The sequence below is a fragment of the Alexandromys fortis genome, unplaced genomic scaffold, assembly GCF_014885135.2.
Source record: "Alexandromys fortis isolate MF-2015 unplaced genomic scaffold, M_Fortis_MF-2015_v1.1 scaffold_37, whole genome shotgun sequence".
NCBI classification, from domain to species: domain Eukaryota; kingdom Metazoa; phylum Chordata; class Mammalia; order Rodentia; family Cricetidae; genus Alexandromys; species Alexandromys fortis.
In genome coordinates this window covers 1,001,303-1,015,975 of record NW_026067914.1, presented here as the reverse complement: position 1 = coordinate 1,015,975, position 14,673 = coordinate 1,001,303, and the positions used below count along the sequence as shown (strand labels likewise).

Genomic DNA, 14,673 nt, shown 5'->3' with positions numbered 1-14,673 from the left:
GAAGGGCACTTACCTTTCTGTGATTGTTTCTCTGAGGCCGCTTGCCACACCTTTGACCACAGTGCTTGCTTTGGGTGTCAGCACCACCTGAGATATAAAAAACGAGCCCTTCTTTCTTCTCTCAGTGATGGAAGCCTGAAGAAACTGGATCAACTTCTCAGGGTCTGTCGTGTTTGCCCAAGGTGCTGGCATCATCTGCCCAGGCCAGAGAAAGGGCACCTCCAATGCCACTGGACTGTGGTAGAAGACCAATACTTGATAGTCCTTCTCCCATAGGTACTTTAGACTCACTTCCTGGGCAAAAATAGCTGGGCACATTTTGTTTCCATAGATGTCTTTCAGCATTTGGACCAGTTTTTCATGGTGATATTTCTGCATCCCATAAAAATGGTTGAAGTCCAAGAATACTACCTCTTTGGGGTGCTCTGTGAGAAATGCATTGATCTCTTCAAGACCCTCATTGACTTTGGCACTGAATAAGCCATGAGCAAAGTACAGTTCATTGTCCGGGTCTCTAGGCTTGGTGGAAATTCGAAGGTCAAAGTAGCGAATCCCAGCTCCTAGCTGGCCAGTGAAGCTCATGGTTTGAGTGGCTAACCATTTCCTCATCAGCTTCTTGGCTACAGTTCCAAACACAGAGACAAAGTTTTGGACAGTTTCTGGCTGCTCAGGGCCTACAGGAGACGCTTCATCAATGTAGAAGCTGAAGGAATCATGGGACCCTGGGAGAGTGACAAGGCATAATATGGTTAATTTCTGGTCTTTCCAACAACTCACTTGTTTCCCTCCTGAAAAGCATTCACTCTCCCCTCAAATGAATCAGAAAAAGAAACTATGGTGAAATATTTATTTAGTGTTCATATGTTGTGGGGATCCTTTGAATGGCCTGGTATAGGAGAGGAAGCATTTCAGTTAATCAGTCTGATGGCAAAAGAGTAAATGATTTCCTTCCAATAATTACTTCAAAGGTCACGTAATCATCTGCTATGAATTATACCACACTACCACACCACCACACTAACAAGGATGGGCTCTCTATACCAGCAGAGTAATGATTCATAATGTGTGATGCATGGCAACTCATAAGGACTAAATACTTTGTCCTCAACTTTCTCATCTGTGATGGTTAATCTTGTCAATATGACAGGATTTGAAAATCAGGAGGATGTTGGTGGAGACAGTTGACTAATATGGGAAGATCTACCTAGAATGGGGGCCGTAGCACAGTAGAATGTCATAGCCTGGGGGCTTTAGATGAGAGTGTGAGAGACAGAGAGAGACAGAGAGACAGAGAATGGAGTATCAGAAGTCATCTCTTTGCTTCCTGACTACACGTGCCTTATGATCAGCTGCTCTCTGCCACAGTTGGGGCAGAGCTCACTGCAATTCCTCCTTCACTTTCCCTCACCCTCAAAGTGTGAATCAAAATAAGCTCTCTATCCTTTAAGGTGTTTTTTAATACGATATTTTGTCATAGCAGCAAGAAAAGCAATATACCAGTTCCCTTTGTTCTAATTCTACAGGGATTGTCTCAATGAACAAAAAACTTCTGTGTAGGCGTAGGTAATCAGAGTGTGAATTGTCACGCAACACATTTGGGAAGCAAAAGAGGGATGGTGAGATGGGGGAAATGGAAGTAAGAGGATAGTACAACTAACTTCATCCCTGACCTTGTACTTGGCTAGTTGTGGACTAAGATGAGATCAGATGCTTTTTACATACTGAATAAACAAGGGAATTTCTTGTAAATTAGCACAACTGACTGTGCTTAAAAATTAACCAATATTTTCTCTCAAAAGAAAAGCCTCTCAATGGAATTGATTTTCAAATTTATAAGAATCCCTTCCATCATAAAATAAGAGGTATTTATTTAGTTATTTATTGGGGGAAGTTATAAGTGTCAAGTAACCATAAATACAGTGACATGTTTATCACTTCTTGTTAAGTATGAAGTGCCAATGACATCTAATCAGGATCTGTAAAAATAATTATCTCAAGGTTGAGTTTTATCTTTCCAGTCTTTCTTGAGTTCTGAGTCATGATTACTGAGTCATTGAGATGGAACTCATGCATCTTGGATGCTTCACACAGCAGAGAAGGCAGATGGGCTTCCAATTGTGACACTTTCTTTCATTTTCACGACCTTGTCCCTGAGCCATTGTTGCCCATCTGTCACTTAGCTTTGTCTTGTGTTCCCTTTGTTACCTTGATTCTGACTAGGACCCACAAAGAACTGATTATTTTTTATAGATCTTTGAATTCTCCAATATCTTATACACACACACACACTCCTCTATATTTATGGAGGCAACATGTCAGGGCATTTGTCAAATACTCTGCTTGTTATATTTTTCCAGGGATGCAGTATTAATCTTGCTTGCATTCTCTAACTATACCTGTATGTGCTCCATCTCTGTGCATGTGTATAACCGTTTATCATCTTATCATCGCAGAGCTGAAACTGCCCATAGACAGAAGTCAGAGAGCATCAACTTTGGATACTGTGGAATGTTCTGTGATAAAATAACTTGCAAATGTACTTTAATATTCAGAAAATTGTGAACTTTCAGGTTTAGAACAGAGAACATCTCAGAGTTTTTAGACTTTTTAAACAACAAAAGGTAATCCAAACAAACTGAAATGTCATGCTGAATTTAATCTTAAGCTGTGTGATCTATTTATCTTTAGTTGGTGGTATAGGAAGAAAATGTCAGCCATGTCTGAGTAAATAATGCTGGAAGTTTTTTGTATCTGTCACTGCCATATTTTAATAGGTATTTAAATTTCTGAATATTGATTTATTAATACCTGCTTATCTGATTTCTAATCTAAGCGAAGAAGCTGGACAAACTGTACTGTAGATTCATATACACAGAGTAATGTAAGAGCTTAAGAAGCATTATAATTGAATGATGTAAGATCAAAATAGTTAAATAATCATGCACTACACAAGGAAGGAAAGGTTCTTCATGCAGAAAACAGGGTGGGAATATTGGATATGTCTTCAGACTTATAGAAGACATTAATTAGAATCAGGCAGAATGAAAAGCAAATATAGCTAGATTTCTTATTCTATAAATGAGATTTTGGGGTGTTTTTTTCTATTTTTTTAAATTTTCATTAGTGTCTATTAGCTATACATAATAATGGGCTTCATTTTATTTTGACAACTTCATACATGAATTTAGTATATTTTGATCATATCCATTCTGCCTCTGTTCCTTACTCTTGAACATACTTCCTTCTTCCCTACTTATCTTCCAATGTCTTAACGTTCCGTCTTTTTTCCTTCCTTCCTTCCTTCCTTCCTTCCTTCCTTCCTTCCTTCCTTCCTTCCTTCCTTCCTTTTTTCCTTCTTTCCTTCCTTCCTTCCTTTTGTATATTTTTAATATGTGTGTGTCCCACTGAATTTAATTACAGCTTCTATAGCCTCATACATGAGGATTATTCACAGAGCATGCACACCTTCCTAGAGGCTGGCTATAGGATGGAAAAACTGCCTCTCCTTCCCCAGCCACTCCTAACTGCATTTCTGCTCTCGGGGAAAGGTAGGCCATTATCTCATTCGTCTTCGTGACTCTCCATTGTGGCTTTACTTTCACCTTTCTACCATGTGCTACATAGTAAACATTTTAATGTGAAAATAAGCTTTGAAAATCATGTGAAAATTTAAAAAAATGGTTTCAAGATTATGTTATTTGTTGGCTTTCAAGGAACATATGCCTTTGAGCTCAAAAGGAGTTAAAAATAACAAAAATTAACAAAAAAGTTAAAATTACACGTAAAGAAACAATTGATGCCTTTGTTAACATTGTTTTTAAACTAGGTGGCTCCGTGGTATATAGGAAGCAGCTGTTGGGGGCAGAGTACTGGGACTGTCTCATTCTGTAGGCACTGTCTGGAAAAGAGTTAAATCAGTTCATACTAAGGATAGTCCATGCATTAGTGTGGGGTAAGTAGCCTAACATGGGTTTTCTCCAAAGAAAGTAGATTAATGACTTTAAATTCTATTTGGAATGATTTTTCCTAATGCCAACTTTTCCCCCTGAGATCTTTTCTATTGGGTTGACCTTAAAAATAGAAGCCATACTTCATGGCCACTTAGAAAGAGACAGAAAACGTTCTCCTACCCTCGTCTCTTTAAGACTGGAAAGCGCTCCTCCTTTGTGAGTCTTCTGCAGTCTGTGATCTAATCTATTGTTCTGTGCTGACTTTGTGTTCCTGGACTTTTGACAGCTTTTATGCTCAGCCTTGAGCTAACAACCTGAACCTAAATGAACCCTTGTTGTTTTGGGCTGACTTTGTACTGTCTTCTCAGCAAAGGCCTGCTCCACCTCTACATATGCAGGCGTATCCACGTACCTGTGTTTGCTCTGGCTCTTAATAATTTAACTCTAAGAGGTTATTCTGTTAAATCTTTCAGAACTGACACTTTGATTTTTCCTTCACTTGACAACTACTTTTCTCACTCAAGTAGTGTGATTGTAATGCTTAGGTAGTTCTTAAAGCTTTTGCACTAAATTTTAGGCTTTGTTACCTTTGAATATAGCCATTTAATATTCTATATTTTTTGAAGTGTTGCCTTAGCTATATTATCCAAATTTTGCTTTGTAGTATATCCTACATAATTTATATATTTTATTTTCCGAATACTTAATATTTATATATTATCAATTAAATGTTCATTATTTTTATTTTATTTTAATTTAAATCAGAGAACATCCATGCCATGTATAATTATTTTATTAGAGACAGGATATTTTAATGTAACCAAAGATTGAACTCAGTTTTCTGAGTTCTGGGATTACAGAAATTCACCATCATGTCATCATACCCAGACTATAGTTTTCATCTTTCAATATGTAGTCAGCTTTATGTTATTTTATTTGGTGACTTTACATGTGCAGTTGGGAAGAATGTTTATTCTTTTGCTACTGAGTATGCTATAAATGTTTATTAGGTTCATTTAGTGAGCGATTTTGTTCAAATTTTTCATATTCCTATTATTTGTTATTTTGTTAATGACTTAGAAAGAAGTTTCAAAATCAATCACATTTTATTATTATTACTATCATCATCATCATTATCAATAATGGTCCCCATAGGCTCATATATTTGAATACTTAGTCAACAGGGAGTGGCAATACTTGAGAAGGATTAGGAGATATGGTTTGTTGGAGTAGTTGAGGCTCTGTTGGAGGTAGTATGTTACTGGGCATAGGTTCTGCAGCTTCAGAAGCCAAAATCAGTCCTAGTGGCTTACTCTTCTCCCTGTGGCCTTTGGCTGCTGATATATAACTCCCAGCTCTTCCAGCAGTCTGCCTGCAGGTTGCCATGCTTCCCACCATGATGATAACAGACTAAACCTCTGAAACTGTAAGCCATCCCCAATTAAATGGTTTCCTTCCTAAAAATTGCTGTGTCTCTTCACATCAATAGAACACTGACTAAGAGACAATTTTTTTTTTGCTTTCTAAGTTCTGAAGCTTTGTTAATAGCTTCATAAACATTTATAAATGTGAATATATTTTCTGAATGAATTAATTTTTCCTATATGCCTTCTCTTCTCTTCCTCTTCCCTCCCCTCCCTGGTACCAGATGTTAAGTCAGCATAGCATTATTATTGTTCCCTTTTAGCATCCTTGTGTCTTTATTGTAAGGGAGTTTCTTACATACAACACATTCTATATCTACTCAGTGTCTGTCCTTGAATTCCTGGGATTGGCTCAGTGAGTCAAGCTAGCTATTCTGCTACGTTTTTACTACTGACCCATCTGTTCCTCATTGCTGTTTTTAATCTGATTCTTTCTTCCTTTGTATTAATTAAGTTTCCTAATATTCCATCTACTGGACTTTACTATCAATATCTTATTAAAGTTTTTAATTTCTGGGTATGAAAAGCAAAATATTTATATGATGATTAAAATATCATATAAGAGGTTCTTTTGACATCTAAAACAAAGTTTATAAGAAAAAAATTAATTAACTATTCTATAAGCCTAATTAAAATAACTTTCTATAGCCTAACTACCTGAAGATTATCAAAGTTCATATGTGGTTGTTTGACAAATAAAAGTGATGTGTAAACTATGACATCAAAATATACTGGTTTCTAAGCTGGATATGCTAAGGAATTCATTCATTTAAATAAGTATTTGATTAAAATACACTAGACAATGTAAAACACTATAGGCAACATTAAAGGAAGTGTTGGAAGACTAGGGCCAAGACTCAAGGCTTAATAACACTGGAGGGTTATCAGGTCATTAGTTATTGATATGGCTTTTATTTTCTATATTAATAAATTGAAATACTTTAGTTCATAAGATTATTATAAAGAATGTATGACTACCATAATAAGACTATAAATAAATACTGTGTAAAACCATAAAGATAACAATAATTGAGGTTTAAATTGCTGTTCATTTTTATATTGTTATAACTAGTGGAACATCCATTCACTTAAGACTAAGCAAATATCATCTGCACAAGTGAACATAGAATGGCTGTACCAGCTCATGATGGGGATGATGGAGACAGTAAAATACTAAAGTTTCAGAATTCATCTTTGGAAATGTTTATTGGAAATTAGAGTCCTCGACAACATGTGTCCAGGATTCACAAGTTTAAAACAAAAGAATAATTACTCCACTTATTGTTTTGAACATCATTTAAAGACTCACATTCATTATATTAATAAAGTTGGTATATAATTGAGACTAATCTCTAGTGCTCCTCCTTCAAAATCCATACAGTATTATTTATGAAAAATCTTCCAGATAAACTTTTGGTTGCTATCTGTGTTTGATCATAGCCTCATTTCAAGTAAAACTATTGGTTTAATATGCACCGAAGAAGAGGTATCAAGTCAATTTCAGACTAAATGACCCAGCAAGTTAAAGTCAGAGAGGTATGCACGCATTCAGTTCCAAGAGCCGCAATTTCACCAGTGAATCCAGGCTCTGACTATGTCATAGGAATAATCCCATCCATGGTTACCCCCAGCAGAGCACTGAGCTTGCTTGTGTCTGTCCAGGACACAAGACTTCATCGTCACCCCTATTCTTCTAAAAATCCTGCTTTCAGACAGCGTATTTCTTGGTTACTTGATAACCTGATTGTCATATAATCATAGAAGTAGCAGTACAGAGGCAGGAAAGCATGGGTGTTATCTTCCTATCTTCCACTATGAACCAAAAAGGACTCCTGGGTGAATAAATAAGAAGGTGGGCTTTTTTTGTGACCATTTTCTGGGACAGAACAAAAATGGTTAGGATTGTTTCCATGCCTCATGAGAAAAGGAAACTGGACTGAAGTTTTCCTTTTTGTCTTTCCAATATGTAAACACAAATCCTAACTTCATTTCTTCTGGTGTGGTGAAGTCCTTTTAGCAATAATGGTGGCCTTTCCTTCCCCGACTTCACAGTTCATCTGTCTACGATGATGTCTAGTTGTCACTAGGTGTTGGATGTCATTACTGGTACTTGGTTATGTTTATCAACTTCTTCCTCTATCATTGTGTCTTCCTCTCCACCTAAAACCTTCCACATATGCACACTTGGTTTGAAACCAGACTGAAAGCTTTTTTAAAAAAAAGAATAAAACAAAGCATATTCAAAAGGAACCTTTTAAATCTCTCTGCTCATTCCAGCATCCATCTTGCATAAATACAAAAATATTTTATCTGTATCAATCAGTCGAAATGGTTTGCAGAGGAAACACTACAGAATGAAGTAACTACTTCTGGTTTGCACAAGAAAACACCACAGAAGTGAAATAACTACTTCTATTAATAATCATTTTTAAATGTTAGGCCAGACTAGGCCACTTTACACAGCATCATCAGGCCTCCTTCCTCTTCCTGAGTTTGGCTGGACCATCTCAGATCATCAGATGGTGAAGACTAGTCTGTCTCTCTCTTTATCCACTCTGGTCCCTTCTCTTAATGCTATGAGTACCACAGCCTGTGGGAAACCTTAGGAATATTGCAGATGGCTGTGAAAGAGAACATGCCTGTCACATCTGTGACTTCATTACTACTTCTTGACACCTGGCAAAGTACATGGCTAATGCCACCGAAACAAATTTAAAAAAATATCAGAAAATTCTGCTCAGTCATTCTGAGACTCTTGGTGCTGATATACTTCTTAGAATATTTAATCTTTCCCTAATTTCTTCTTCTTTCCTTGGCATTGTTTGCTCTCAGGCTCCCTCATTTTCTCTTGTTCTTCTACCTCCTAGTTGAAAGCATATCCGGGCTATGACCATGGGTTTCTCAGTTCCTTTTGGTGATCTCATCCAATTTTTAGTTTCTTTGTCTTTCTAAAATGTCAAAATTCAACACATCTACTTTTGTCTGAGCTTTAGAATCCCTGCCGTTAAGGAAAGTAAATTTCATTGCTTTATTTATATCTTGAATTGAAATGTCCCAAATAGAGCTCAGTGTGCTTCTAGGTGTGTCCTTCCCTGTGTTCACCAGCATATGGAACTATCGCGCCAACTTCTGTCTTTTCCTTGAGTTTTTCTTCAACTTTATCTTTGCCCCTCAAGCCACACAGTCTTCACATTGCACTGTGTTGAAGTAATTACTATTTTAAAATAAATATCCTGTCTCAGAGATGTTCCTTTCTTTACATCCCAGTGCAAATAGCCTGGTGTCTTGTGTGGATCACTAAAACAGCTCTCAAGGACCATTTTGACTGAGATTAGCAGGTCTCCCAATCAGTCCTCTTGTCAAACTTGCTCCTCAAAGATTAGCCTGTCTCAGACTCCAGAATGGATTTAATCTGAGAGGAAAAGGTGCATGACTCCAGCCCTCTATTCATCAGGAAACTCTCCTGCTTCCCATCTTTACTAATAGGCTTTGTGAGCCAGTAATTTACCTTGTCTCAGCTCCCCTAATGCTACTGTTTGCTTTGATCATGCTGCTCCCTGAGAATTCGGACATGCCATCACTAAAGGCTAGACTGGTCACTAGAACCTGGGCTGCTGAAGCTACCGTCTCTCACTGCTCCTTTATTCCAAGTCTCTGGAGTAGAAAGAAGCTTGCTCAGTTCCCGATTCCTTCTCCCAAATCTCTAAAACCACCCTCTTTGATGCTGCCCACGTGACCGGGAGCACGACGGAGCATGGAGGACTCTGCACTGTCCTCTCAGGTGGTAACATCCCTGAAAATACTATAAACTCTACTAATCTTCTTTTATTAATGTAACCATGAGAACAATTAAATATATTATAAAATAACTTTCATACTCAAATTACTTTTATTTAGTGCATACGGGCAATTGAGGCTCTCGATTTATGTTCAACCCCACAGAAAAAAAAATAAAAGCCTTCAAAATTAATCACTTGTTTGTCATCTGACAGTCTATAATTAATCTCATTAATTTTTGTTTATCGCACTTATTAAACCAATCAGTTGTTTGTGTTTTTGGAAGAATGTGACTAAAACCTTAAATAGGAAGGATTATCTCTCATTTCTGACACATGTTCCTGACTTAATCCTCCATCATATGACTGTGTCTTTGATTAAAAAAAAGATTTTTTTTTTTTTTTGGTCTACAAAGATAATGAACGTGTATCACACATCAAATACTTCTTGGTTCAAACAAACAATTAAATGGCACAGAGCTGTAGCTTAATGTGCACACTTCATCTGACATGAGAGGTACATAGAAAGTGCATTTGACAGTATTAAACCTGGCATATTTGGTGAAGCACTGAGGTGATCCTTTTGCAGTGGAAAAGCCAATTTTATTGCTTTAATTTTAATGTCTTTGGGGGGCAAGTCTCTAAGTTCAGTTGTCTAAATCTTTCTCCTTTAGCTCACCCCAGAGACCAAAGGTTAAAGACATGGATTACCTTACTTTGGTATTTTGGCATAGGGTTCCAAATGCTAAATTGGGAAGTCCTATTAGATTGATGTCTCCCGGGGGTGAGGACGCTCAATACTCACCGAGAAGGCTACGCATTCGCTGCATCCACTTACTAAGTCAATAGATGAACTCATGGCAGATCATTTAAGAGCAACAAGGGGCAGAAAATTGCCATCCTTGCTGCCAACTATCAACTCTCCCGTGCATTTAAATCTCTCTTTCAGAACTATCAACAGATCTATAAGGAAAGCAATAGAAAGACTCTAAGAAATAGAACATTACTAAATTACTTCCAATTTCCTGCCAGGCAGCCATAGTGGGGGCCTTTCCTTTCCAGGGCAACACACTCACTCTGGGCACTGCTCAGTATCACATCAAATGGACTTATGCCCCGAAGCTTTGCTGCTGTGCAGGGCACTGCTAACTCAATAATAACACATCACAACCTTGCAGCCTAGAATCACAAAACTGGGGGAGGGGAAACGGGGACCTGGAAAGAAATCTATGCAGAATTACAAAGATCAAACAGCACCATGAACCAGATAGTGAGAAGCAGTAACAGACTTCTGCCTGGAGCCATCTGCAGCAGTAGTACTTTTCCAAGGATGCTTTTCATTCAGGGGTATTTGAACAGCTAAGGAGACATTCTGGTTATTACAACACAAAGGGGCTGTGGCTAGCATAAGATGAGAAGATGCTTATAGACATAACATAATACCCTGGGGGAGCCTCTAGAATAAAGAATGATATGGCTTAAGATGTCAAGAGTAACCAAGTAGAGACAGCTTGCTCTAGTGAAAATCTTACAGATAGATAATTTCCAGAGGTCACCAGTACTCTGAATTAGTCCTCTCTGCCTGCAATAGCCGCCTTTCCTTCCACACGGCTTATCTCACACATGCTTTCTATTGTGATGTTCTGCACCAAAGCTGTTCTAAATGTACACAGCAACAGGACCCTCACATACAAGGAGTCACTTCCGACTATGATTGAAAAATCAAGAGAAGGCATAGTTTGGGGACTCAGTGCACCTAACTACTTGTTTGCTGTTGCTGTTGCTGTTGCCGTTGTTGCTGTTTCAGAATGTCTTTTAATTGTTCGGACTGATTTCCAAGTGAATAAACCTTTCAGGTTAAGATTACATCATTGATCTTCACCTATATTCCAGAAGTTCCTATGAAGCACAAATTTGGCTGGAGAATGTTTATCTAGCTCTTTTCAAAAAATCAGTAAATAAACCGAACACCCATTGGACACATGGCACTGTAGTGGGTGTCTGTGTATGTGCCTATGGATAGGCAGGGATTGTGAGAAAGGTTATAAACAGCAAAAGTGTTTAAGGAGGGGTATGGGTATTAATACTGTCAAGTATTTCCAATCACTCACTTCTTCCTCCGAAGAACTGAGCATTTGATAGGTAATTACTGAGCATCTGTTACATATCATGCATTAGGCCAAGCATTTGGAAATAAAACAGTATGCAAGCATTACCTGGATCTTTCCTTATGGTGTTCATATTACACTGGGAAGAAGCAGATAGGGAAACCACCATTATCACAAAGTATAATGAATGTTATGATAAACTGCACACAGCACCTTCAGATAAAACAGTTCAGTCCTTAGTGAAATGCCATCTGCTATGGGAAATTACTAGCAAATGTAAAAGGTGAGAACAAACCCCAAACACATGCAGCCATTTGGACAATTCTTCACCCATGTTAAAGCACATATGATTCACTTGGGAGCTTGTTAAAACCTGACTAGCTGGTCTTGGGTGAAGCATAAGATATTGCACATCTGAAAACTCCCATGTCTTGTGAACATCACTTTGGAATAGTGAGTTATCAAGATATTTTTTATTTTTATTTTATTTTATTTTGCTAATCGGACGCCTGTGAAATTATCTTCTCCTCTAAATCCTATCTCTTGTGTTTTCTCATTTTCAGTATCTATTCTTTCAGGGGATGGTATACACAAGCATACACAGACACACACACACAGACACACACACACACACACACATGAACAGATACCAGCATGCACACAAGGTGATGTATAGATTTTTGCATATGTGACCCGAGTTACGTCTGTATGAGAGCCTTCAGAGTTTGAATGGTTTATAATGTGCATGCTTAGGTTATTTATTAAATACTGTATCAGAAATGAGAACTGGGCTGATCATTTTCTATTAATAAAGCATTGATATGTTTCCATCGTAAGCTTTTATTTTGGTAAACCTTATGAGATCATTTCTTGATACAAGAGCTCTGGCAGTGATTCTCATGGAGCATCTAAAGTCAAGTCCATAGCCCTCAGAACAAGGTGCCGTGTTTATCCCATTTAGCCTTGAGCCCACCAAACTGTGTTATCTTTCAAGTGTTTTTATTTCCAGATGCAGTGAGTCAGGGAGAGGGCTGAATCAGTGATGACTAGATAACAAGGAAGTGCAGGGTGAAGATTTGTCTGTGAAAGAAATGTAACAAACAGCGAGGAAAATCGCACATTTTATCAATAATTGGCCTTGACAATTTTGGCATAACTCATAGGGGAATTCAAAAAGGACCCGACTGTAAGGGAATGATTTGGAAGAGAACCAGAAAAGAGAACCACCTGGTTCCTTGTGGCATTCAGCTCTACCTCAGCCTCCAAGGTTCTGGATGGCTTAAGAAGGGTAGAATGTCCAGACCTAAACGAGATGTATGCTTTATTTATGATAAAAAAAAAAAACATGAAAATCTGTTTTTTTTTTCCACAGCAAGGTGACTGGTTTTGCCCCAGAATTGTTCAATGAAATTAAAGAAAAGGATATTTTCTGACATTTTTGGTAGTGATTATCCAGGGTCTGTGTTGCCACTCAGTGTGGACCACTCTGCAGCTCCAGCCACATTTAACTTCTTTCTCTTTCTTGAATACACTAAGTTTATTTCCACTTAGTCTTGCCCTTGGGAACCCCATTGCCTATTAACCTTCATATTCAAGTCTCTATGTAGACACAGTCTTTTTAAATAAGCTAATGTCTCCAAAGTGTCTAGCTCATCCAACCCTTTGCTCTTTGTCTCCAAGACATGACTGAGTGGTGTTTCCTTCTTAGCACTTAAGTTTTGTTTTTTTTTTCTTAGCTTAATTTTTGATTGTTTGTTTGCTATCACTGCCACAGATACTGAATTCCATGAGAATAGGAATGGGTCTATATTACTTACTATTGCCTTTACCAGCAAAGCCCAGCGATTGGCATGCAAAAGACATCGAATAACTAGTGATTATATGAAATAGTATCTTTCCATCTCTGTAAATCTCGGTATCTTCATGTATCAAGGGGACTGATAAAACACTCTTTATTATGATTATAAAATAAATTAACTGGTAAATATGAAGAATGGTTCACTAAGAAAATAATTGAGAAGAGTTAGCTTTTACTATCACTCTGGGTCAGTATTTCTACCTTTAACGTGGAGGCTTGAGTTCTTGGCACATAAGTGATTTTTAACCAAACATTAGCTAAATGCAGGAAAGAACGCATATGCATCTCATTAAAAGGCTGTAAATGCCTGTGGCTGCAATAAAACTTTTAGGATTATGCAAAGAAAATATTGGTACTTGTTCCAGGGTAGTATGGATAGATAATTTGTTGCAAGTCCTTCCCTTTTTCCATTCCTTAGACCACAAGTTGCTTTTTCTGTGCTAAGTGTCACTGAACCAAAGGTCTCTAGATGGGAAAGGCCCTCCTTGTGCCCATGTGGCTCCAGATTCTTATTGCGAGCCCTGGTTCCTCCAATGTCCAGAGCTGTCAACAACAGCTTGTTGTCCACTGAAGACTCTGAAGGATTCTTAAGTACAGGGCAGATTAGTACAGACCACCCCTTCCTCCAACCACTGTGTTCTCCTGCCAGGGAGCACCCACTGCTCATCCTACCGCACTCACTGAAGGAGAAACAGAGGAGCTCCAGCCTCCCATTTGGTGAATAAACACGCTAAGAGAAAGAGATAGTCAGTCCAGGCTTCCTCATTCTTCCTTAGGAGTTAAGTTTTGTAAGATGCTGATTTAACAAACAAACAAACAAACAAGCATGTCATGTCTTTCACTGTTTTTTTTTTTTTTCTTTTAAACCCTTTCATTGCAGGCAGTACAGAGTTTGGGGTAGCCTTGGATACCTGCGGCCAAAAGAGCAGCTCTGATTGCCTAGGCATGGATGCTCTAGAAAGGAGGGGGCAATGCTTACTAAAGCTAAATCCCTATCACTAAAATCACCTGTTCTGAAATGAAGCAACACAAAGCATCCTATTGAGTTTTTTTCCCCCCATAAGACGAAACCAAGCCTGGAAACTCACAAAGAGTCTAGTTATTAAATTGTCAGATTCAAGAGTCAGAAGGCCTCTGAAGTTCAACTATTTATTTTGTCTTGGGAGTCCGGCACTATTTATTTTTCTTTTATGAATAATGAAAACCTAAAAAAAATACACATTACTCTTAATCATGTTTTGCTACAGGAAGAAAAATCTCCTTAAAATAAGCCTTTGATTCTATCATGAGCTCACAAAGTACCACTTCTTGTCAACAGTTGGGTTTTTCTCTTATCAAAGAAGTGCGTGAGGGTTGGAGATTTTTCGTTCACTTTCCTTCCTGCCTTTATCCCCTTTCCCAGTTCCCTAAGATTTGATATGTAGTTGTGTGAAGAACGCCATATCTTCCACTTTCTTTTCTCCTACGCCCTTCCCATTTTCCAACCTTGCAGCGTGATACTAACCGATACCTGCCAGATGACTGCACACATGTAGACTGCTTTCTAAATACCAAAAT

At 38.0% G+C, this 14,673-nt stretch overlaps 1 protein-coding gene across 1 annotated transcript in view; it reads right to left on the bottom strand.

The window, feature by feature from the left end:
- Plcxd3 (phosphatidylinositol specific phospholipase C X domain containing 3) overlaps positions 1-14,673 on the bottom strand; it is a 148,356-nt gene that overhangs the window by 58,045 nt on the left and 75,638 nt on the right. Inside the window, exon 2 of the mRNA XM_050139069.1 lies at positions 14-722. Coding sequence (XP_049995026.1) covers positions 14-722 — 709 coding nt within the window. The remainder of the gene's footprint in view (positions 1-13; positions 723-14,673) is intronic.